The sequence below is a fragment of the Lissotriton vulgaris genome, chromosome 11, assembly GCF_964263255.1.
Source record: "Lissotriton vulgaris chromosome 11, aLisVul1.2, whole genome shotgun sequence".
In the NCBI taxonomy this organism is placed as follows: domain Eukaryota; kingdom Metazoa; phylum Chordata; class Amphibia; order Caudata; family Salamandridae; genus Lissotriton; species Lissotriton vulgaris.
Genome location: NC_141699.1, coordinates 461,971,010 through 461,996,268, shown reverse-complemented (window position 1 = coordinate 461,996,268; position 25,259 = coordinate 461,971,010). Strand labels below are relative to the sequence as shown.

The 25,259-nt window shown below is 46.0% G+C and overlaps 1 protein-coding gene across 1 annotated transcript in view; it reads right to left on the bottom strand.

Moving 5' to 3' along the window:
• Positions 1 to 21,748, bottom strand: part of LOC147679977 (uncharacterized) — a 68,216-nt gene extending 46,468 nt beyond the window's left edge. The window contains exons 1-2 of the mRNA XM_086942485.1: positions 21,653 to 21,748; positions 16,227 to 16,790 (exon numbers count right to left, since the gene is read on the bottom strand). Of these exons, the coding sequence (XP_086798611.1) occupies positions 16,227 to 16,790; positions 21,653 to 21,748 (660 nt within the window). The remainder of the gene's footprint in view (positions 1 to 16,226; positions 16,791 to 21,652) is intronic.
• Positions 21,749 to 25,259: the final 3,511 nt, after the last annotated feature.

Genomic DNA, 25,259 nt, shown 5'->3' with positions numbered 1-25,259 from the left:
TTGACATATTAGACACATTGGTATGGTTTATGTAGGTATTCTGGCAGAGCTAAGGGGCATTTCATCCCTTTCAGGCCTACAGGCCTAGAGCTAGAGGGACTCCATCTTGATGAAGCTGAGAGGCTTTTCAGGGTAAAGGCAAAGTTTATAGTTAAGGCTGTTGTTCGCCCTAAGCGAACCGGAGAGAACCGGCCAGAGCTGAATCAAATCAGGAATTGTTCCCGGGGCAAGGAGCCTGGTGCATGGGATTGGTGGGAGGAAGCTGCTGGCTGGAACTTTCCATGAGGAAACAGTATTCTATATCAGTGAAGTGCAGAGGCGGAGTCAGTGAGTCGAGTAGAGTCGAGTCGAGTGGAGGTGGCGAAGCCAGTCAGTCGTGTTGAGGTGGAGGAGTGGAAAGCAGTGGAGTGGAGTTGGCAGAGAGAGAGGGTTCAAGCTGGAGAGAGAGCTGAGTTGAATAGTGAACTGGAACTGAAGGAAGCAGTCAGAAGCAGTTACTTATCAGGAGGAGGTGTGAATAGCTGGAGTCTGAAGTAATGCCTTTTAGAAGAGACGGAGGAGAGATCGTGGACTAACCTATGGGAGCAGATGGAGTTATTTGGACATTGGTGCAGAGACAGAGTGAATAAGCTAGTGGAATGAACGGTGATCAGAGCGGCAGGAACCATTAGATTGAAGCTGGAAGGTGGAGACAGTTCGTGGAGGAGAGGAGTCCAGTGCAAAGTGATCAGCGCAGAGGTGTACCCAAGAGTGCAGGAGAGAGAGAGAGTCTGAGATGAGCCAAGGCACAGACGAGAGAGGAACCCAGATGACAGCTAGAACAAGACTACACACTAATCAGGTGAACTCCACCCTTAATTTTGTCCTTATTCCCTAAGCTATTGTATGTCTAATCTTTTCTCTTTCAGCGGTGTGTTCTACCTATAGTCTTTGTCAGTTACAGATCTGTGTAAATGTTTATATTGTTCTAATAAAACCAAACTGTAAAGTGCCTTATATCCTTGTTCAATCTAGGTAAATGTATCTTCTAGGAGTTTACTAGGTACATGAATGGATGAGTAATCCCAATCAGGTAAGTGGTGATCACATAAATAGGGAGTGAGTGGACCTATGATGCCAAGAATAAGAGGTACATTATATTAATTGGCTAACTCCTAATATTGTAGTAGCAGACCCTTAGTGAAGAGACTTCCCAATATATATATATATAGGTGTTCATAGGAATGTGGTCGTCGTTGATATGCGGCGTTAGTGAGAACGTTGGGTAGGAGACCAGCGTGGATACCCACAAGATTGTGGCTTGCGTAAGTGAGAGCGTCAGGTGGGAGACTGGCGTGTAGGTTTGCAGGATTGCGAACCGTTTGGAAAAGGGAGCATTGGGTTCTGCAGGCCCATGTGTAGACGCACCGGATTGTGTGTCATATCTGCCCTAGGGTAGACCGGTCTGGGTCGGGGTGGCCGCGAGACTAACTGATGTATGAGTGTGGTGTAGGGTATGGATATCCCTAGTAATCAGTGAGTATTCTTAGTATCCCTATAGATTTAGTGGTGTTTTTAATAATATGAGCTTGTATATTGCGAGTTCCCCATCCTCAGGTAGGTACCCAGGTGCCTGGATGGATAGTCCTGAGGAGGGATGTGATTACGTTCTGGCTGGGTTGGAGGGGCCCCTAGGGGCTGATCCCATCTAATCAGAAAATCCGGTCATAACAGTAGTGAAGTCTCAAGCTGAGCGTTGGCATGACGCTAGAGAGGAAGTATTGGATGTACAGAGATCTGCCTCTGTGGAAGAGCTTGAGCAATGGTCTAAAGAAGGAATGTTAGAAGATGAGGGTTTTTGGCGTAACAAAGAAATGAGTAAGTGGAAATTGCCTGCAGCTTATTTACAACCTATGGTTCAAATGGTACATGGGCTGGCACATGTTGAAGCTCTAGCAATAACTAAATTGCTTACGCAAGTTTGGGAGTACCCTGAAATTGCCAGCACAGCTAAAAGAGTGGTACAGTCCTGTTTGATCTGTTGGCAGTATAATCCTGGAAAAGGGACACAGACTCCTACAGGAGGGTTTGCTACACCAACTGCACCTTTTGAAGTCTTGCAGATGGATTACATTCAACTTGAACGCTTCAATAATCTAAAATATGTCCTAGTGGTGGTATGTGCCTTCAGTAAATGGATAGAGGCATACCCTACAAAGGATAGTACTGCTCTCACCACAGCAAAGGTGCTTCTAAAGAAGTTTTTTCCTAGATATGGTGTTTGTAAGCTTTTGTGGAGTGACAACGGACCTCATTTTATTGGGCAAGTTGTTGAGCATGTCCTGAAAGGGTTAGGGATCCAACAGAAATTCCATACAGTCTTCCACCCGCAATCAGCAAGATTAGTGGAAAGATACAATGCTACTTTAAAATTGAAGTTGGCAAAAAAACTGGCTTCCACATCTTTAAAGTGGCCAGATGCAGTAGCCTTGGCTTTGTTGTCCATAAGATCGGTGCCACATTCACGATCTGGTCTCACCCCGTATGAAGTGGTCTTTGGGAGACCGATGAATTTTTGGGGAGTTCCTAAGCCACGCCCATACATGATGTTCCTTGTGTTCTGATGAATGATTATTTGGCACAGTTAACCAACAGTTTGATCTCTATTCATCAACAGGTTCGAGAAGCGCTTCCTGACAGATCTACAGGTGAGGCTCACGAACTCAGTCCTGGCGACTATGTGATGGTCAAGGTCTTCGACAGATTGAACAGCCTGGAACCGTGGTGGCGAGGTCCGAGCAGGTGCTCCTGACTACAAGGACAGCAGTTCGAGTGACGAACAAGAAGAACTGGGTCCACAGCACACACTGGAAGTGTGTCGCCTGCCTTGGTGGAACCTGCTGTGCTGACCAACCATCGAGAGATTCTGGAGACAAAGAAAGGTCAAGCTATCTCACCTGACGAATCTGCGGAAGTCTTCCCGGACCACATGATTCCTGGAGCATCGCAATACCACCTGAGACCAAGGAAAGAATCTGCAGTGTTGAAAAAGACTGGTTGAGCTACCGCCCTGGGTTAGTGAAACGGGGAGTCGATGTGGCAAGGGGGGGGGGGATCAGCCCTACGTTAGTGTATTGACACCCGTCTTGGCCATGGTGAAGAAATCAGCGGCTGCCCAAGGGATAAGAGCTCCAACGATTGTTTTCAACGAGTTTTTAGGAAGATCAATTATCGCTGTTGCTGAAATGAATAACAAAAGAATCATTTGTGCTGTAGGGTTTGTTGTTGCTCTGGTGGTTATGGCGATAATCACCTGGTTTGTTGAGAAAGTGGCTCCTGCTCGACAGCTTCTTGTTGCCACTACTCCAGCTTCAGTGGAACATCACTATTTTACAATTCCCTATCACGAGCAGAAGCATCGACAATCCTACCTAAATACCACATTCATCCAGATGTTGCATCATACACACAATCCCACAAATACTGCCAATTGTTGGGTGTGTGGGATGATAGCTGCACACCAAAGGAAAGGATGAACACTTTTTATTCCTCTACCGTTTCCCACAATGGTTCATGTCAAGCTTGGTATGCCCTTTTGTTTGCTTTCGGAAAGCCCTAAATAGGTGGAATCATCTTTTGGTTGAATAAAGTATGCTAGCAAGATAAACATGGTTATCCTCAAGCTACAGGTACTAAATGGGAATGGGAAGAGTACCAACCGGACAATATTTCGACACCATATGTCTTCACAAATATGAGGACTATCAAAGATAATGGACCTTTTGTTTTTTGTGTGACCAGAGCTAAAGCAGAACTGTATATAAGTAGTGTTGGGAGAATTCCCATAGGATGGAGTGAATGTATTTTGACAATAATTATTGAAGGAGCTAACAACAGTAGTTTTATGTCTTCGCATAATTAGTATTTTATATGCGGTAATAAAGGATACAATCAATTGCCTGTTGGGTGGTCCGGGATATGTTACATATCATTTTTGTTATCACCTGTGTTTTTGGCCCCTCCATCATATCACCTGAATTTAAAGTTGTATAATGACATTTCCAAGAATAAATATAAACGAACAATAAGTGCAGATTAAGTTGATCAGACCAGATACCACTTTGCAACAATATGTCGATTTCAATTTGGGTTTGTTCTTCTTTGTGGGTGCTGCATTGAATAGCAGAAAGATAAGGCGATTAACTCGTGTTGTGGCAGCTGTCACCAATCAAACAGCTATGGCACTTGGGAACATTACAGAAGAACTACAAATTGTGAGGATTGTTGCACTCCAAAATCGGATTGTGCTAGACGTGATTTTGGCTGATCGAGGTGGTGCATGTCGCATCAACGGTAGCAGTTGTTGTGTATTTATACCAGATCACTCACCTTCAGTATATGATGCAATCTCAAAACTGCATAAGATTGCTGCAGAAAATCACACAGAGACTGGTACATGGACATTTTCAAACTGGGTATGGACACTCTTTGCTACTTGGGGCTGGAACCTCCTGACTATTCTATGTATACTACTGGTGATACTATTTACATGCTGTACTTGTATACAGTTTGGTCCTATGCTTTGCTCCAGGTGCATCACTGCTTGTCACCTGCCAAAGGAAATACTGCAAACATAAAAGCACAACAAATACTAAATAATGAAATTACTGAGATGATGAACATCAATGTACAGGATGCATATCTAGATTACTCCAGATAAACATTAGATTACTTCAGCTAATGCTGAAAGTGTCGTCTGTTGTAATTTAGCAGCGATTAGGTTAAGCATTAGCAGAAGACATCTTGTATTTAGAGACTATCTTGTCCGTTGTGTGGAATCCATTTTGTATTTCTGGCAGCCATTTCGTTTGCCATGTGCTCGCCATGTGCTCTGTCCTACCTTCCTGTCAACTGCTCTTGAACTCTGCCTAGAGACGAGATATATTTAGCCTCTTTTGCTTCACACATGCTCAATTGAGCTTACAGCTGTCCCCAACGTGTAACTGTCAGGATGTGTCCACCAGAATTAGTTAACTGTCAGCCCCTCCCACTTGTTGCCAGCACACTCTCTGTATGACCTTATATGTATTTAAAACCAGCATTCTGTACTTGTACCACCTTCATTTGAGCCCATGTGTGGGAATAAAAGGTCCAAGCTCCTTCCAGTCAGTGTGCTACTTCGTACATTGTCGAAGGGTGTTGTGTGAATGTAGTTCCACCTCATGAGGTTTATTAAACTCTGTCTTTTCTATTCCAGCTTCTGTGCCAACTTCTTTCTATTGGTCTGAGGACTCTGTGCAGAGAAGGAAGTACCCCTCGCACGGGTAGGCCTTGCTGAGGCTCACCACCACACCTAGTCACTGTCCAGCACCTGCACTGAGGTAAGTACATGTTGGAGTTAGAATAGTAATTTTGCCCCCAGTCACTGTCCAGCAACTATCTTGAGGTAAGCACCTGCGGAGTTTGAATAGTAATTTTGCTCCCTAGTCACTGTCCAGCACCTTCCCTGATGTAAGCACCTGTGGGACTTTGAATAGTAATTTTGCTCTCCAGTCACTGTCAAGCACCTGCCCTGAGGTAAGTACCCAGCAGAGTAACAATAGTAAATTTGCCCTCCAGTCACTGTCTAGCACCCGCCCTGAGGTAAACACCAGGCATAGTTTAAATAATAATTTTGCCTCCTAGTCACTGTCCAGTACCTAGCCTGAGTTGGACCCCTGGCGGAGTTGGAATAGTAATTTTGCCCTCCATTCATGGTCCAGCCCCTGCCCTGAAGTAATACACAGGGGAGTAGGAATAGTAATTCTGATTCTGCCCCAAACACTCTCCAGCACTTGCCCTGAGTTAAGCACCCGGTGTGGTTTAAATTGTTTTTTTGCCCCCTAGTTCCTGCCCAGTTCCGGCCCTGAGGTGGACACCTGGCGGAGTTTGAATAGTACATTTGCCCCCTAGTCACTGTCCATCACCTGCCCTGAGGTAAGCACCCGGCTGAGTTTGCATAGTATTTTTGCCCTCCAGTCACTGTCCATTAGCTACCCAGAGGTAAGTACATGGTGTTAGAATAGTGATTTTTCCCAAAAGCACTGCCCTGCACCTGCCCTGAAGTAAGCACCAAGTGGAGTTATAATAGTAATTTTGCCCCCTAGTCACTGTCCAGCACCTGCTCCGTGGTAAGCAACCAGCGGAGTTTGAATTATTTAATTAATTAATTAATTTTGTCCCTTGGCCAATGTCCAGCAACTGACTTGAGGTAAGCAACCGGAGGAGGAGTCTGAATGGTAATTTTGCCCCCTGAGTCACTGTCCAGCACCTGCCCTGAGGTAAATACCCATTGGAGTAGGAACTGTAATTTTCCCCCTGACTTTGTGCAGCACCTGCCCTGAGGTTAAGTACCTGGAGGAGTTTGAATAATAATTTTACCCCCCAGTCACTATCTGGATCGTGTCCTGAGTTAAGTACTTGGTGGAGTAGCAATAGTACACAGCGGAGTAGGAACTCACCTACCCTGAAGTAAGTGATTAGCATTTGCCATGTGTAGATATAAAGAGTGAACTGCCTTTCTCTGTTTTAAAAAATCAAAAACATTTTTTTTATTACCTGCCATTATAATAATTTTTTGATTATTTACCTTCCGATGTTGAGGTTTAGTGAAGGAAACTAGAGGTCACCCTCGAAGTAATTTTTTCAAAAGTCTAGAGTAATTTTAAAAATACTTTCTAAATACATGTTTTCTATTTCATGCTGATTTGGATTTGATCGAATATTCCTATAGATTTACCTTTTTATATGGCTGGATGGCAGTGTTTTTTACTGGATGGGGATCTCATTTTTCTGCTCACAACGGAGCGTGTGGTCACAAAGGAATTCAGTGTACCAAATGGTGGACGACACTTTAATATATGTTTTTGACAAAAACATGCTTTGAACATCATTTTTAAAGGAGTGTTTGCTTGTGACATAAAGTGTATTTATTTTGTACGTTTAAAAAAATGATGTTTATTTGCAAACCAGTCATAAAAAGTCAGCCATTTCACAAAGGAATGCAATGTTTGGTGGGAATAGAGGAAGGACTACTTTAGCAATCTGGTGCTTTGAAACTCGTTTCAGCTTTTAAAGTCACTTTTGTACACGGTTTGCATTTACTCTTATCGTTCGAAATATGGTGTTGGGGAAGTAATATGTTTTTTTCCATTCTTTGGACATTTGAAAAATTGATATAAATATGTAAATTTTAGTGTGTTAAAAGGCATATTCCCTGTGCTCTAAAACATGAGTTGCTACAGTATGCGTGGTTAAAGCATGCGTGGTAATGGTATGCATGGTTAAGGCTTGTTTAGTCGGTTTAATGTATTTGCGTGGTTCAGACATGCATAGTGCTTACTTGCGTTGCTCAGGAATGGTCATTTTTGCCCTTGCGTTGGATAGACAAGCCTGGTTTAGGCAATTGTGATTCCGGCATACAACCCACATTGATACCTTTGGTGGCCCATCAGGGCCCATTTTGGCTGAGACTGCGGATGCTGTTTTTGGGTTACTCCATAAAGAGAGGGCGTAGGATTTTGATAGGATGGGGGACGAAAATTTGTCCACCGTCTTAAAAGCGTGAATTGTATCAAAGAAAATACAGGAGGAAGAAGGTAACGCCAGAATGTTAATTGTTAGCGCCACAACCAGGGAGTATGGAAAGATAAGGAGGCATTCTATCAAGAGCCAGTGAACTGCTATATTGGACTGAGCATCAAGCCAGCACAGGTGCAACAAGAAAGGGCATTTGGTAATCCAACCAATTGGGGAGATCATACCCTCCCATCAGACGTGACAAGCTGATCTTTTTGAAATACAGAATGGTTTTTATTTTGGACCATTGAAAGCTTGAAGATAATTATCAACTGTAGAAAAAGCATTGGAGATAGGCGTACAGGAAATATCATGGCCAGGAAATTCACAAATGGAGTAATCATCATGTTCAACATTTTTTAATCTCACCCACCACAATATACATTTTGGTGACCAGGAAGGTAGTCGGCCTCTAATTTTATCTAGGGTTTTCTTCTCATTAACGGCTACTGACTCTGAGAGATTACTAGAAAACCAAGATATTTCATCATTTTTGGTTGCCACTGAAGACCAGACTGTCCAATACAAGAAGAATAACAGTAGACATCGAGAGGCATAAAGTCTGTCTTGTATCTATTTAAAGTGTAGCCCAAAAATTCAGGAAAAAGATTGAATCAGCGAAAGTTCTTTGGGGATTGTAGTGTCAGGGTTCTCTGAGAAAATAAGTATGTCATCTGCATATGTAGCTGTTTTAAATGTATGTAGACCAATAACAAGACCACTGATATCAGGGGACTTAATAATCAAAATCAACCGAGGGTCTATCACCAGAAGCAACAGAAGGAAAAATTGAGGACAACCTTGATGAGCACCTTGATGTAGACAGAAAGGGGAACAGAGAGGCCCATGAATTCATATTCTAGCAGTGGGAGCGGCATATAGAGGCATAACCATTGAAGAAAAGGTATCACTTCACCCAGATTATAACAGTCCAGAGACGCCTCAAGAAAGGTACTTTATCAAAGACCTTTTTGGATTCCAGTGCAATAGCTATAGTGGCTGGACAGAAAGGGGAACAGAGAGGCCCATGAATTCATATTCTAGCAGTGGGAGCGGCATATAGAGGCATAACCATTGAAGAAAAGGTATCACTTCACCCAGATTATAACAGTCCAGAGACGCCTCAAGAAAGGTACTTTATCAAAGACCTTTTTGGCTTCCAGTGCAATAGCTATAGTGGCTGGACAATGGGGAAGAGTGGCTTTTTCGAGACAAGTATTATCACACGCCAATCTATGCTTGACAAACCTGGACTGCGTTTGATGGATTGATTTAGGAATCAGAGGTTCTAGACATTTCGCTAGGATTTCCGCATTGGTTTTTGCCTCCATATTCAAGAGGGAAATGGGTCTATAATTCTTAGCATCAAGGTGGTCTTTCCCCTCTACAGGGAGGACAACTATGGTAGCCTCTGCTGCCGAGCCAGGCAAAAGACCAGAAATGGCAAAGTGGTGGAGCAATGCTTCCAAGGGTGGCAAGATTGAATCAGGAAGGAACTTGTAGAATACGATCAGAAGCCCGTCTGGACAATTTCTCTAGAGTCAATCAGTATGTTAAAAGGGGAGTGTTCTTTGCATTTGAGAGAGATTTCACTGGTGTAAGTTTGAGAAAGTGTGCACAGACATATGTTGAGGCTACAATCTTCAGAGTGTAAAGTGTGGCATAAAAATTTCAAAAATTTACTACGATTTCAGATTTTTTAATCTTAGTGATGCCTTGGGGATCTTAATTGCAGACATAAAAGAATTATTGTGTTTAAATTTGAGGTGTGCTGCTAGTGATTTGCCAGCCTTATTAAATAGAAGAAGCTCTTCCTCTTTTGGGCCTGTACTGCCAAGTGTGCTCTCTTACTGATAATGGAATTATATTCATATTGGAGTCTCTTAATTTCTGTAATTTGATAGAGGTCCTGGGAGGTTCTGTATGAAGATGTCTTTCATTAATAACCTTATTAATGTTAACTAAAGAAGTTTTGGTATGCTTATTTTCTTTTAGCCATGTGTCCCATAGGACCACAGGTGAGGAAAACGACCCAACATTTTCTTTTAGGAATTGTGAAATTTCTTTTCCTAAGCCATAGCCTGTCATCTTCAGATTCTAGGAGCTCCTTGCTCATGTGCCAATCTAATCTCTCTGGCGGTGGGGGAGGATTTAAAAGAGTAAGTAGTAGCAGTGTGGTCAGAGACTAAAATCGGTTCTGTTGAAGAGTCCAGAGTCAGTCAGTCAGTCAGTCAGGCAGTCATTAAAACTTTATTTAGTTTGTTACAACCATAAAAGAATACACTATACAGTTATAAAACTTTATAAAAACACATAGGGGCTCATTATGATGGCGGACGGAAGTGCGACCGCAGCCCTGGAGTATGCGGAAAAAGCTGTTTCTGTGTCCGCCTGCCGCGGTCACTTCGTCTGCCATATCAGGATAGGAAAGAGTGTCAAAATTCCGTCCGCGACGGAAGAGCACGCACCGCTGCCTAAATACACCCGACCACACAGCGGACGTAACCAATCCAGAGACACCGCCGTACGGACTGATGTCAATGACCGGCCCTGACATCGCCGAAGCGTTGCCTACTGATTATGCCATTGTCCGAAATGACCGTCCTAAAAGGACTGGAGGTGGTGTAGCGATCATTTTTAACAAAAAATACCAGTGCCACTCGGACCCTATCACTTTGAGCGGATGTGATGCTCTTCACTTCAAGCTCACTCTAAATCCCAATAACACTCTTACTGGGCTCCTAATGTACTGTCCCCCTGGCACTGTAAACTCTTGGTACACCCAATTCTTGGATTATATTGCATCAGTGCTCGTTTCTTCCAGTAACTTCTTTGTCATTGGTGATTTAAATTTACACTTGGACAACCCCTATGATAAATCAGCAGGAAACTGCATTACTGATCTTGCCGCTATGAATTTAATCTTACATAACAAGGGTCCCACCCACAAGGGCGGGCATCTTTTACATCCTATTTTCTCCAATTCTTCGCTAATAACAAGCTCTCCTGCTTTACCTGTTTCTTGGTCTGATCATTATCTAGTTAAATTCACTGTAGCTACAAACAAAACACAGACCATACCAAATTCCTCTTTCAATCTCAAGAAGAGAGTCTGGAAAAATCTGGACATTGCAGCTCTTAATAAAAAATTGTCCGATCTCATGCCTAAATACCTACCTAACTTAGACAATATGAATGCAGCTGCCAACTCGGTGAACTCCTGGCTCTTCGATGCTATAAATACTTGCCTCCCTCTCACAAATAAGAAAAATATTGTCCATAATTCTCCTGCCCCTTGGTACAACGAAACCCTCCGTCTACATAAATCCCAATGTAAGAGACTAGAACGTACCTGGAGGAAGGACTATTCCACTGCTGCTGGGCTTTCGTACAAAGTTGAATTGAAACTTTACCACAAGGCTTGTGCTCACACTAGAGCCACTTATGTCAATAACCTGATTACAGAAGCCATGAATAAATCAAATGTCTTATTTAAAGTAGTAAAAGACCTTGCTGGCTCACAGACAGTTGCTATACCCCCTCCTCTTCCCAGCAAGAAATGTGACGAACACGCCCAGTACTTCACGTCCAAAATTGACAAAATTCACAAAGACATAATAACCCATGAGGAATCCAATGCCAGTCCTTGTTCATCCCCCACCACTTCTTGCCTTCCTTCGGCTTCTTTGAAGACTTGGCCTGACCTCGTACCTGCCACCCTTTTGGAAATTTTAAACAATATTAAATCTGGCTCACCCATGGACCCCCTACCCATTTCGGTTCTACGTAAACTTGAGTCTTCCCAACTCAATGTGATCTGTTCCTTACTAAATGCTTCTCTTGACTCAGCCACGGTCCCCCATAGCTGGAAGCATGCAATGGTGACCCCGCTCCTTAAGAAACCCACTGCAGATCCTAATGCTGCCGCCAATTTCCGGCCCATTTCATTGTTGCCGGCTTTCTCAAAAATTTTTGAAAGGCACATTCATTTACATCTTTCACGTTTTGTCACCTCTAACAATCTCCTTCACCCCTCCCAATCAGGCTTTCGTCAAGGCTTCTCCACTGAAACCACTCTATTAGGAGTAACTGAGAATATTCGCCAATTACTAGATCGAGGTGAAACGGCTGCACTGATATTGCTCGATCTCAGTGCAGCCTTCGATACTGTCTCTCACAGTATCCTTCTCAGTAGCCTTGCCTCCTTTGGCATTTGTGACAAAGCCCTGCACTGGCTCTCGTCTTTTCTCACTGACAGGACTTTTCAAATCTTTTCTAATACCTCCACTTCCAATACTTATCATTCCCCTCATGGTGTTCCCCAGGGTTCTATCCTTAGTCCTCTTCTCTTCAATCTTTATGTTGTTCCGCTAGCACATGTCGCACATCACTCTGGTCTCAATCTCTTTCCTTATGCCGATGACTCTCAGATTGTGTTTTCTCTATCCCAAGCCGATCCTTCATCACCTTCTTCTCTGCAATCTGGTCTCAGTGACATTTCCCGCTGGATGAGCCGTAATTTTCTTAAGCTCAACAGCGACAAGACGGAGGTGCTTGTCTTTGGTAACAAGCCTGACCTTTGGAGTCCGAGACATTGGCCGTCGACCATGGGTGATTTACCCATTCCATCGGAACGAGCAAGAAATCTTGGGGTTCTTATCGATAGGGATCTATCGATGAAAGACCAGGTCAATAAAGTTACAGCCACCTGCTTCACTATCCTAAGATGGCTGAGAAAAATCTTCTGGATTCTGCCATCCGACACCCAGAGATCTGTTGTTATGGCCCTGGTGACCTCTAGATTAGACTACAGTAACGTGCTCTATCTGGGGGCTACCAGAGCGGTCATACGCCGTCTCCAACTAGTCCAGAATGCCGCTGCTCGGCTTCTGTGTGGATGCCGGAAATACGATCCAATTACGGAGCGCATCAAGCAACTCCACTGGCTTAATCTTGACAACTGGGTAAAATTTAAGGCACTATGCTTCATGCATAAGATTAAAATTGAAGCCGCTCCCACTTATCTCCAAGCACTCGTCAAACCTTATATGCCCGCACGCTCTCTTCGATCTTCCTCCCAACACTTGTTCTGCGTGCCTAAGTTCAGGCTTTCTAGAGTAGGTGGCCGTTCCTTTGCTGTACTGGGACCCAAACTCTGGAATTCTCTTCCCCTGGACCTACGTATGGAGCAGTGCCACCACCGCTTCCGAAAAGCCTTAAAGACCTGGCTCTTTGCCCAATAATTTCTTCTTCAGGATCAATTATGCTGCTCACTGTCAATTAGCGCTGGGAAACCCTCACGGGTAGCTGTCGCGCTCTATAAGATTAATAATAAAATAAATATAAAATAAATAAATGACCGTCCCCCAAATCAAGATGGCGGAAAATACACATAAAACCGCTGCGGGAAAACAACCTGCCTGAACACGGCGGATTCCCCACAGCGAAGATACCATACATAGCAGAGATACCCACCACAAGCTGCTCGCCGTCATGGACCCAGCACTACACGCTTTCCCGATACTCTTCGCAATCCACCACCTGCAAGTCATGGCCCACTATCGACGACGACGCAGGTACGCTACAAACCATTCGCTGTCTGAAGGGGAGTACCTGCAAGGGTCGTGACGTGTGTCATGTTTGAGAAACCACTTATTTGTTGCAAATACAAATCCACAACTGGAGTACACAAGCAGGAATGACTACTACAAACCACAACACATGATTGACTTGCCTTATTACACATAAAGGGGGTATAATCACAGAGTATGCTTGAGCATGGGCATTGTGGACACCAGAACAGGTGCATCAGAGGCAGCACATGAGAGGGCAGACTGCAGTATCAGAACAGCAACAGGGCATTGTGGCCAACACAGCAGGTACATCAGAGGCAAAACATGAGAGGGGCACAGAGCATCAACAGTCCATGGCAATGCACAGAGTAGGTACATTAAAGGCAGCACATGAGAGGGCATACTGCAGTATCAGAACACCAACAGGGCATTGTGGCCAACACAGCAGGTACATCAGAGGCAGCACATGAGAGGGGCTAAGTGCATCAACAGTCCATGGCATCGAACAGGTACATCAGAGGCAGCACATGAGAGGGGCTAAGTGCATCAACAGTCCATGAAATCGAACAGGTACATCAGAGGCAGCACATGAGAGGGCAGACTGCAGTACAAAACACCAACAGGGCATTGTGCCCAACACAGCAGGTACATCAGAGGCAGCACATGAGAGGGGCCAAGTGCATCAGCAGTCCATGCAATCGAACAGGTACATCAGAGGCAGCACATGAGAGGGGCTAAGTGCATCAACAATTCATGGCATCAAACAGGTACATCAGAGGCAGCACATGAGAGGGCAGACTGCAGTACAGAACACCAACAGGGCATTGTGTCCAACACAGCAGGTACATCAGAGGCAGCACACGAGAGAGGCCAAGTGCATCAACAGTCCATGGCATCGAACAGGTACATCAGAGGCAGCACATGAGAGGGGATTTGTGCATCAACAGTCCATGGAATCGAACAGGTACATCAGAGGCAGCACATGAGAGGGGCTAAGTGCATCAACAGTCCATGGAATCGAACAGGTACATCAGAGGCAGCACATGGGAGGGCAGACTGCAGTACAGAACACCAACAGGGCATTGTGGCCAACACAGAAGGTACATCAGAGGCAGCACATGAGAGGGGCCAAGTGCATCAGCAGTCCATGGAATCGAACAGGTACATCAGAGGCAGCACATGAGAGGGGCTAAGTGCATCAACAGTCTATGGCATCGAACAGGTACATCAGAGGCAGCACATGAGAGGGCAGACTGCAGTATCAGAACACCAACAGGGCATTGTGGCCAACACAGCAGGTACATCAGAGGCAGCACATGAGAGGGGCACAGAGCATCAACAGTTCATGGAATCGAACAGGTACATCAGAGGCAGCACATGAGAGAGCAGACTGCAGTACAGAACACCAACAGGGCATTGTGGCCAACACAGCAGGTACATCAGAGGCAGCACAAGTACGTGGTGCAAGGTACCCCTCACAAGGACAAGAACAATGCAAATGTCTTTTACATGGACAATATACACACCAACTCCAAATAGATGTGAGTGAAGGGAAACACACCGCACATCACGGAGCACTTGGACTGCCTGAAGTACCCCTGACACACTGGTAGCACCAGAAACTGGAGTGTGAGACACAGCCACAGTCCTAGTGACTGACACATGAGCCATAGACCCAGACACACTGCCAGCACCAGAACCAGGAGTGTGACACACATCCACAGATGTAGTGACTGACACATGAGCCATAGACCCAGACACACTGCCAGCACCAGAACCAGGAGTGTGACACACATCCACAGATGTAGTGACTGACACATGAGCCATAGACCCAGACACACTGCCAGCACCAGAACCAGGAGTGTGACACACAGCCACAGCTCTAGTGACCGACACATGTGCCATCGAACTAGACACACTGCCAGCACCAGAAACAGGAGAGGGCACAACTGAGACAGTGCCACAACATGATGCATGACAGCAGACAACAGACACAGTGCCACTATCTGACAACTGAGAGTGAACCTCTGATGCGCCACTGAGAACACCGGATTGATGAGCCACAGGGCTGTATGGGCCAGGTGGCAGGTTGGCTCTGGGAGCTGGGGATAGCCTGACTTGAGCCACATCGGTGTGGTCATGTGTCAATGGTGTGTGTCTACGTTTCTTTGGGATATGTGAGGGCACCCTGGACATGACAGGACTGGCAAGTGGTGCGGACTCCATGAAACATCACCCACCAAAGGTGGAGTATCTGCTGCTGGGGCTCTGCTCTCTGGGGACGTGCTGGACCCTGCTTGTCGTTTGCTGTGTTCCTGCCGCCTGGACTCAGCATCATGTGTAATGGGGGATGCAACAACAGGGGACTCCTTCCTCAGCTTCTGACGGGCCAGGATGGGAGTGGAGGTATGGGGGTACTCCGCCGTGGAGACATCTGTTTCCGTTCCATCAACAACATCAGCCTCAGTGCAGCCAGGGGTGATGCATGCCTGTCCTTGATTGCGCCAGTGTCTATGGGAGAAGCCTTGTCCCTTGGATGTGCCTTGTCCGTAGGAAGAGTGTTGTCTCTGGACTTTCCCTGTTCCTGGACGGTGCCCTGTTCCTGGCAGCAGACTTGTCCTCTGTGGTGTACCTGTCTCCAGAAGACACCTTCTCCCTGTGTGTGTCCCTGCCCTTGGGAGATGCCCCTTCCTCTGTTGTGTGCCTGTCCTTGGGAGTGTCCCTGCTCTTTTGAGGTGCCTTTGTCTTTGGACAGTCCTTGTCCCTGCCATTGGGAGTGGCCCCTTCCTTAGTAGTGTCCCTGTCCTTGGGAGTGTCCCTGCTCTTTTGAGGTGCCTTTGTCTTTGGACTGTCCTTGTCCCTGCCCTTGGGAGTGGCCCCTTCCTTAGTAGTGTCCCTGTCCTTGGGAGTGTCCCTGCTCTTTAGAGGTGCCTTTGTCTTTGGATTGTCCTTGTCCCTGCCCTTGGGAGTGGCCCCTTCCTTAGTAGTGTCCCTGTCCTTGGGAGTGTCCCTGCTTTTTTGAGGTGCCTTTGTCTTTGGACTGTCCTTGTCCCTGGCCTTGGGAGTGGCCCCTTCCTTAGTAGTGTCCCTGTCCTTGGGAGTGTCCCTGCCCTTTAGAGATGTCTTTGGACTGTCCTTGTCCAAGGGAGTGTCCATGGACTTGGGAGTATCCCTTGCCTTGGGAGCACCTTTTGTGTGGGATGCCTGTGTAGCATGTGAAGGCATTTCCCCCAACACCACTTGTGGATCCTGTGTGTGAACTCCAGTGCATCTGACGTTGTCTTTGTGAACAGATTTTTCTGACCTAGGGGATGGTGTCTGTGCCCTCCGTGCCCTGACATGCTGTCTGTGGCTGCTTCTAGTGCAATAACCTGTATTAAAATCCTGGTCAGAATATTCACTCCCCACTGAGATATCCAGTGGTGTAGATGGGGTAACAGAAGGAGCACCCTGTCCATGCGACTGTACAATGGCAGACGACTTACTGCTTGCCAATGACTGAACTGTCCTGTGTAGACCAGCAACATCGCCATGTATCCCTTCCATGAATGCCACCACCTGCACAAACTTCCTATTGTGGTCTTGGAATGTATTGATTATATTGGTCTGCCCCACACACAGCTGTCGCAGCAGATCAACATCCTCAGCACAAAGTGCATTTTGGGTCACCGGGGCAGGGGCAGCGGTGCCTGCACCGAATGCCACTCTGCTCCCCCTACTTCTGCGTGCCAACAGTGCTGACTCACCAACACTATCTGACTCACCAACACTTTCGGAAGATGAGGACGATGGTGTCTCGACATGCGAGTCCTCAGGGACGGTCCTATCCCCCTCTCCGGGGCTGCCCTTTTCTGTGTCAGTCTGCGTGTGCGTGAAGTCTGATCCGGATGCATTGCCACCACTCATCTCCGCCGTCTGTGGCTGAGTGCCCTCTGCCAAAGCTGAAATACACAGAAAAGAGGTGTAAGTCATGGGCACACTCACGTACAGAAGGACAAGAAATCTCTAATTCCATTGCTGACAAAGAACATCTAGCCCCCATCCTGCACATGCCCACCCCTACCAGTCATCCTCATATGAAATACCCGGTGCTGGCCGTGAAACATGTCCAGCATGCGGACAGGGCAAGAAGAGCATGTAGATCTGCACACATGTCTTGCCATGGGGCCACAGACCTCTACGGCATGTGATTCAACACTCAACTACTAAGCAAGTGGCGTGTCAACATGCCGGACCTGGATGTCAAATTACACTCCGCCAATGGCACCAACATGGCATTGCTGCGATACATACCCACCACGTAAGTCACTACTGTGTCTGAGCACCAATACATGCATTGCACTCCCAAGTAACATACACAGAAGGTGTGCTTACTGCTAGTTTGCTGTTAATCCACACTCAGCCGGTCGGACAGGTCAGGATGCGTCACAGCAATGATACGGTGCATGAGAGAGGTTATGGAGCGTTGGGCCAGACGTGGCGTTCTTGGAATCATCCCCAGTGTCATCTCCGCTACATTCTTGCTCAGCCTGGAAATGTCGTCCCAGCGTTTGTGGCAGTGTGTGTGTCGTCTATTGCACACCCCCACTGCCCGTACATCACGTGCTATGCTCCTCCACACGGCCTTGCGAAGGTGCAGCTTCACCTACCATGACGGGATACAAGAGGATAACGTAAGTGGACAGTATGACATGCACATACCACGTAGATAGACGTATCTACATCCAGCCATGCTCTGCACAACACATGTGAAGGTCCCACAGCACACCGGCAGGCCTACAGAAGACAGGAGCCACTGACCACCTCAGGGCCAACAACATGTACACCACTGCACTTACCACCTGTCCGGGTGCATCGTACAGCTGTTTGTAGTGGCTGAGCTCACCGCCCACAAGAACATCTAGTTCCGCGGCGGTGAAGGGACGAGACCGGATCTCTCGCACTCTCTGCATGGCAAGGTCCTGGACTGTGGCACTACAGCAGCAGTCGGTGGCCAGCTCAGCAGCAGGAGGTCGAGGTGATGGTCACAGGCAGCAGTCGGTGGTCAGCTCAGCAGCAGGAGTTCAAGGTGATGGTCACAGGCAGCAGTCGGTGGTCAGCTCAGTAGCAGGAGGTAGAGGTGATGGTCACAGGCAGGAGTCGGTGATCAGCTCAGCAGCAGGAGGTCGAGGTGATGGTCACAGGCAGCAGTCGGTGGTCAGCTCAGCAGCAGGAGGTCGAGGTGATGGTCAGAGGCAGCACTGGTTCACAGCGTTGAATGTGTGCTTTTGGAAATCACACATATATAGGGCCCTGAGCCCATGTTAGTGGCATTCGTCGGCAGCAATTGGTCACCCCTGGATGCGTGTTTGTAAAAGGGCCAATGACTGGCCCTGGTGTTGCGGTACACTGCTTCCGCTACTTTCGATTGGGCATACGCGGCCCGCGTTCCATCTTCCCATTGGCTGCATGTGCACGGACCGTCACGGTCACACATCGGCAACCGCATGTGCAAGCTTCTGGGATGGATGCTTCTTTTGCAACAATGTTCAATCACTGGCGCCAACATGGCGGTGCACGTATTCCGGGGGGGAGGTGCAGGCCAACACATCTCTCTGATGATGTCAATGGACATGGCAGTTTATGACCCCCCTTACAGTCACATTGCATCATCCACCGTACACCGGCCGGCCCAGCCTGGCCCAGGACCGCCGTGCCAGGCCTGGTCCAGGACCACCGTGCCAGGCATGTCACCCAGGGACGGCACAGCCCCGTCCACAACCACCGTGCCAGGCCCGGTCCACAACCGCCGTGCCAGGCATGTCACCCACGGCCGGCACAGCCTCGTCCACAACCGCCGTGCCAGGCCCGGTCCAGGACCGCCGTGCCAGGCATGTCACCCACGGCCGGCACAGCCCCATCCACAACCGTAGTGCTAGGCCCGGTCCAGGACCGCCGTGCCAGGCATGTCACCTATGGCCGGCACAGCCCCGTCCACAACCGCCGTGCCAGGCCCGGTCCACAACCGCCATGCCAGGCATGTCACCCACCGACGGGTGTTCACTCACCTGGCACGGCGGTGGGTGACATGGCCGGAACGTTGGTCCTGGACCGGGCCTTCACATGGCAGCATTCGAAGAGGAACACGTGTACAAAGACTCTACTTGGATGGAGCGCATTAACCTATATGTACGTTTCATAGACGACATATTTGTAGTCTGGAAGGACAGTCATCAGAGCTTAAAACACCAACTAATTAAACTGGATTCTAAAGATGACAGAATAAAGTTCACTTAGAATATTAATGCAAAAACAATTCAATATTTACATGTAGAAATCACACAAATGGAAGGCCAGTTTACCACAAACCTCTACCGGAAGGAAACAGACAGGAATAACTTACTGAGATTTGATAGTCATCATCCCCCAGCACTAAAATGACATTTACCATATTCCCAATTTCTTAGGGTGAAAAGAGTGGTCTCTGAGGAAGAGCAATTGAAACAGCAACTGAACATAATGAATAAAAGATTTTTGGATAGAGGCTATTCGGACACTGTAACGCAACAAGCCATACACAGAACTACTTTAAAAACCCGAGAAGACCTTCTGTCAAATAAAACACGCATTGAACAACCACGGATAACATGTGTGAGTAAATATTCTACTGTAAGTCAACAATACAAAGCTATCATTAAGAGACATTAGCCTATGATGAGGATTGAGCCGAATTTCAAAGCAATATTCTCCAATGAACCTATGTTCGCATATACCAGAGCGAAAAATGTATCAGACTTTTTGAAAACACCATCTGAACCTGGTGAAACCACAAATTACCGAGGAACAGTTCCGTGTTTAAATTGTAATAATTGTAATAATATGATGAAGGGCAACGCCATCACCCACCCTATGAAAGGGCATAACATCTACCAGAAAGTCAATGGAACTTGCGACTCAGCTAACATTCTATACATGTTGAAGTGCCCTTGTGGGTGGATATATGTGGGTCACACAGAAAAGAAATTCAAAATAAGGTTGAACGAGCACAAGAGCAACATACGAACAGGTTCACAAAAATCCACTGTGGCTACCCATTTTCAGGAAGAAAAACATCATATAAGCCAACTGAAAGCCTGCATCCTGGAACAGGTCAACAAAAGAGAAGGTCTGACCAACAAGAATAATTTACTTAAGAGGGAAAACCATTGGATTTTCAATTTGAACAGTTTGAAACCCAACGGGTTGAATGAAAGGATTGAGTTTCAGTGTTACTTGTAAGGACTATTAGTGGTTAATCATTTATGTTTTTTAACTGCAATACTAGATTCTAACAGCCTTTTAGGTGTGTCAGATCCATAGTCAGACCATGCAGCAGCAATTGATTATATACACTTTGCTAGAGCGGCATAGTTAGACATCGCCCCTCCCTACAGACTTATACATTGACTTCCCTAGTTCAGATTATGTTTAAAATACGTGAGTTAATAAAGTTTCACAGCTGGAATATCTCTTTAAGAAACAAGTTCAGCGTGTAACGCTCTCATGTCACACGCATGCGCAGGAGATGCCCACTCTATTAACTACCCGGAGATGCTAGTAACGCAAACCCGTAGTCGTTTCGTAGAGACGCGAGCGAAGATCAAGCAGGTAAATATCGAAGATATGCCGTTAGAACGCTTGGGTACTTAGTAACGAAAACCCGTTAAGGGTTGTTTAGAAGCTTGCAAATGGTGAGTGGAACGGCGCACATAGTTAACTATATTGCCGACCCAACGGACGTATATAACTTGAGCGTAAGGAGCGCGTTAGTAGTGAGTGATACATCTAATATCTGGTACAACGAAACGTGGGTAGCGTAGAGCACAGATTACCAGAGTGAGTTGGAATAACAGTAACACTGGGAAAATCGATTTTTAGGCTTGGTCACTCAATGTGATAGATAGTGAAGTGGCATAGTACAACGCCGGGTAATTGTATGAAGTGTTAGAATTGTGTAGAATCGTTTATATAAGACTGACAATCATGTACAGCAGTATGCTCAAAATGTCCATCAACTGTGTTTTTTGCAATTTTCACCCCTAGTGGGCTGGGTATGCTCAGACGTGAGTCCCAGGCTCTACGCATCACTAGAGTCAAGATATCCAGGCTGAAGAAGGCTGATAGCCAGAAACCGGTCCTTGAATGCTTGATTCCGGTCTAGGAAAGACATGGATTGGTAGTTCAGGCTGGACTGTTCCCATGAGGCACAGGGTCAGGGCTGATTTGCATATAGCCATTGTCTGACCTAGGGTGGTGTGGAGTGCAAAAAAACGATGGATTTAGGCCCATATCTTTGTACTAGGGTGAATGTAAGACATTGTTCTGCATTCTGTCCATCAACTGTGTTTTTTGCGTAGATGGTTTTTGGCACAGATGCCTTGGACCCTGGTTTTCAGGTCATGCCACCGCCTCTGGATCTCGTGCTTTGTCGTTGGCACGGTCCCTGACGCATTCACCCGACTTACGATCCTGTCCCTCATGTGATTTTTGTGAGCCACGGCGGTCTGCTGGACTAGTGTCCCGAATATGTGGGGTTCAACACGGATGATTTCATCCACCATAACCTTCAACTCTGTCTCCGTGAATTTAGGGTTTTTCTTGGGTGCCATGGTGTGTGGTGCTCAAGGTGTGGGTTGAGTGAGTTGGGAGGTGCAGGTGTGTGGTGTGTAGGAATGGTGTGGTGGGTGTTTGTGTGGTGGGTGTGTTTGGGTGGTGGTTGTATGTGTGTCCGTCGTCTTGGGCCTCTTGCTAGCAGCTATGCTGTGATGCAAAGGATTGTGGTAGTGGGTGGGAGTCATTTTATAGTCTGTGTCGTGGTTGTGTCCCAATGGTTGTTGGCAGTCAGGTGCTAGGTGGGTGTGTTGACTAGTGTGGATTAGTAGGTACTTGGGGGGGTGTCATTGTAGCTTGTGATTGGTGTAGGTGTTTCAGGTGGGTGGTAGTCCTGTTTCGCGTGTTTCCTATTAACTTCCGTCACACATTTTGTCATTGGTTTGACGGTATGGATGTTGTTCGTGTTGGCCTTCAGCTGAGATGCACCATTTCTCGTTGCATTGTTTCCGCTGCGGCCGTGGATTGAGGTGCGTACCGGGGAACAGGCGGCGTTATCCTAATTGCGGACACGGAGCCTCCGCAGGTATTGCAGTGGCTGTGGCTGTTCCCGCGGTCATGTTCGTCCGCGGCGGTCGGTGTTTCTTCGGTTCCGTCCGCTTGCGGCGGTCTCAGGTGTACTCCGTTTGCTGCGGACGGAGTTTTCTGTGGTCCGTCCGCTGCGTCGTAGTTTCGTCCCATTTTTATCCTAATTGCTACGGAGGTTTATCCACAGAGCGGTCCGGAGTATCTTGGCCGCTTCCTTGGCGGACGGAACACGTTTCCGTCCGCGATCCTAATCGGCTCCATAATATGAAACTTTTGTAAAATTGCAACTCAATCATTTCCCGGAAGATAACCCCGACACTCATGTGATTTTAACAACCTGTGAAAATCACATGAGTTAACATGAATAAACACAATACATACATTAAAATGCAATCTCATTTTTTATATAAAGGGTGGGTTACATACACCTATAACTCCGTACTCTGGAGAAACCTCCTAACTCTACTCATGTATTTCCCCAAAGCACAGGCTAGATCCAGATTTCTCATTCCCACCAGAAGGTCTGCAGCTTGCTTCCTATTCATAGTCCTGTATTTTTTGAATATCGTGCCTAAAATCTCCTTACGTATATCAAGGACCATCCTACAGTCTAATAAAATATGAATAATAGCACAGGAAGTACCTAACGTACAAGTACAGTTGCCATTACTATTTATCATGACATTTTTTACCTTGCTATTTACATAACAGGGATTTATTCCCATTCTCAATTTTAATACCTCTCTTCTTAAGTTCTGGTTCGGCAACCTGTCCAAGTAAGAGTATGAATGGTCTTCTGAAATCCATTCTTGGATCATATGGGACACCAATATTTTTTGCCGAAGATACTCTTGATCGCTTATACGGGACACGTCCGCTCCCAAAGACCGTAGTTCTTTTTGCCTATATTGACGTGTCCTAGCTGCGTATCTAGTTCTATTTCTAGCTTCCCATATGCTTATTTTAATGAGGCTCTTGTTTCTTTTGCCCAAGATAACTCGCTAGAGGCAATTTCCTCTCCACACCACTCTGATATTTTTCTGGGGGGCTCCCCTGTCTCCAGACGCTGCCAAAACCGTATTAGTGCCATCCTAGTTGTAATTCCCCAGGAGGTAACTCCCAGCTCCAGTCTTGCTGCTTGTACCATTGCTGATTTGGGCAACGAGAACAAGCTGAACAAGAGTTCAGAGTCTCTTGTGATAGACCAGCGCTAAGCAGAATGTAGTCGATCCTGAAGAAGGAATTATAAGGGGAAGAAAAAAGTCTGGTCACTTCCTGTGGGGTTCTGGAAGCATCAGATGTCCAATAGTTTATGAGTCATACATAAATTGAGCATGGCTTTATGTGCCCTCGGAGGTCTGTAGGAAAATACTGATTGTCTGTCAAGAAATATATCCATGGGTAAGTTGAATTCCCCACCTAGAACAATATGCACCTATTGAGGTAAAGGAGGCAATCTTGGAATTTACAGTATGCCAAAATTGGTGATTGTCACCATATATATTAATGGCATAAAGTTTGCCATCACCGTGTGAGACTGGCGAAAGACCACCTGCCCTCGTTCTCCTGCTCCACTGCAATTATAGAAAGTCCAGATAATTTTGTAATGAGTGTAATCATGCCATTTGTTTTTTGAGATCGCAGGGGAATAAGCCAGGTCAGAGGTTGGGCCAGAGCGAAGGGAAAGGAATTGTCTGTAACTCATTTTATTTTCTTGGAGGAAAAATGTATCTCCTTTGAGACCAGTTCATTAGTTTAGTATGCTTCAGCATTTTCCTGGGTGATTTAAGCCTTTAGCACTGAGAGTATACTTTCAGCTCAGATATCTTAGATAACAGTGGTGGGTGAAAACAAATTGGAGCATAGATGCCCAAAATAAAGTGCTGGACATGGAAATCATCTCAGCTTTAATGAGGTGTGCTCTATGGCACAGGGGATATGTTGAGGAGGTGAGGAGAAAGTGAAGAAATGGAAGAGAGAAAAACTAAAGAAGAAGCAAACCCAAAAATCCACTATGTAAAAATAGAGGAAAAGTTCCGTCCTAAGGGACAAAGTGTTAGCCGAAGAGGCTGTAAGAGCATCCGTGTAGGGAATGAAGTGCGGGGTATCCCACTGTGCTGGCAACATAGTGAACAAAAAATCCCATTTGGGGGGATATAACTGTCAGCCAAACATATAAGCAAGTGGGGGAGCTAGTGAAATGATAATCCTAGTCTAATAATACAAAAGCAAGCCCTAGGAAAAATAATGTAAGTCCATGAAGGAACACAGGATATAATAACAAGGCATATTTAGGAACAAATATGTACAAAACCATATAAGACAGAAGAAATAACTTGAATAGGAATAATTGCCAATCAACATCCGGTCCGAAAGGAAAGGCGATAAATCTAATGCACATATTAGACATTACAATCTGTGAAGAGATAACTATATAGCAAATGCACCACTTTTACTGCAAAGTCAAGAAAACAAATCTCAGGGGAAAAAACAGCATTCTCAATCCAGATCCCAGCTCAAAAAGGATTTAAGACAAAAGAAAATCTGATAATTACTAACAATTAAATCTTGAGACAACCGTAATGTAACAAAAAGATACAATTAATCTTAAAATACCTGTGAACACACATTGCATATTCAATATAGAGAGATCAGGGTGAGGGCAGAGCATTAAAAAAATAATTGTACATCACTTGAAAGGATACAGAATGTAGTTTATGTAAACAGATACACAGATATCAGCACTCTGAGTGATAAACGGAACTCTGCCACAAACCAGAGGTGGTAGGGTCACTTCACCAGTAAGTATATGTATAATGCCCTTTGAATTCAGAAGGAACACAACAGATAAAATCCAGGAGGAGTCAAGTGGGGGCAAAATTTGAGAAACCTGTGGCACCATACTCATCCATATGAGTTTCAGAAGTATTATCC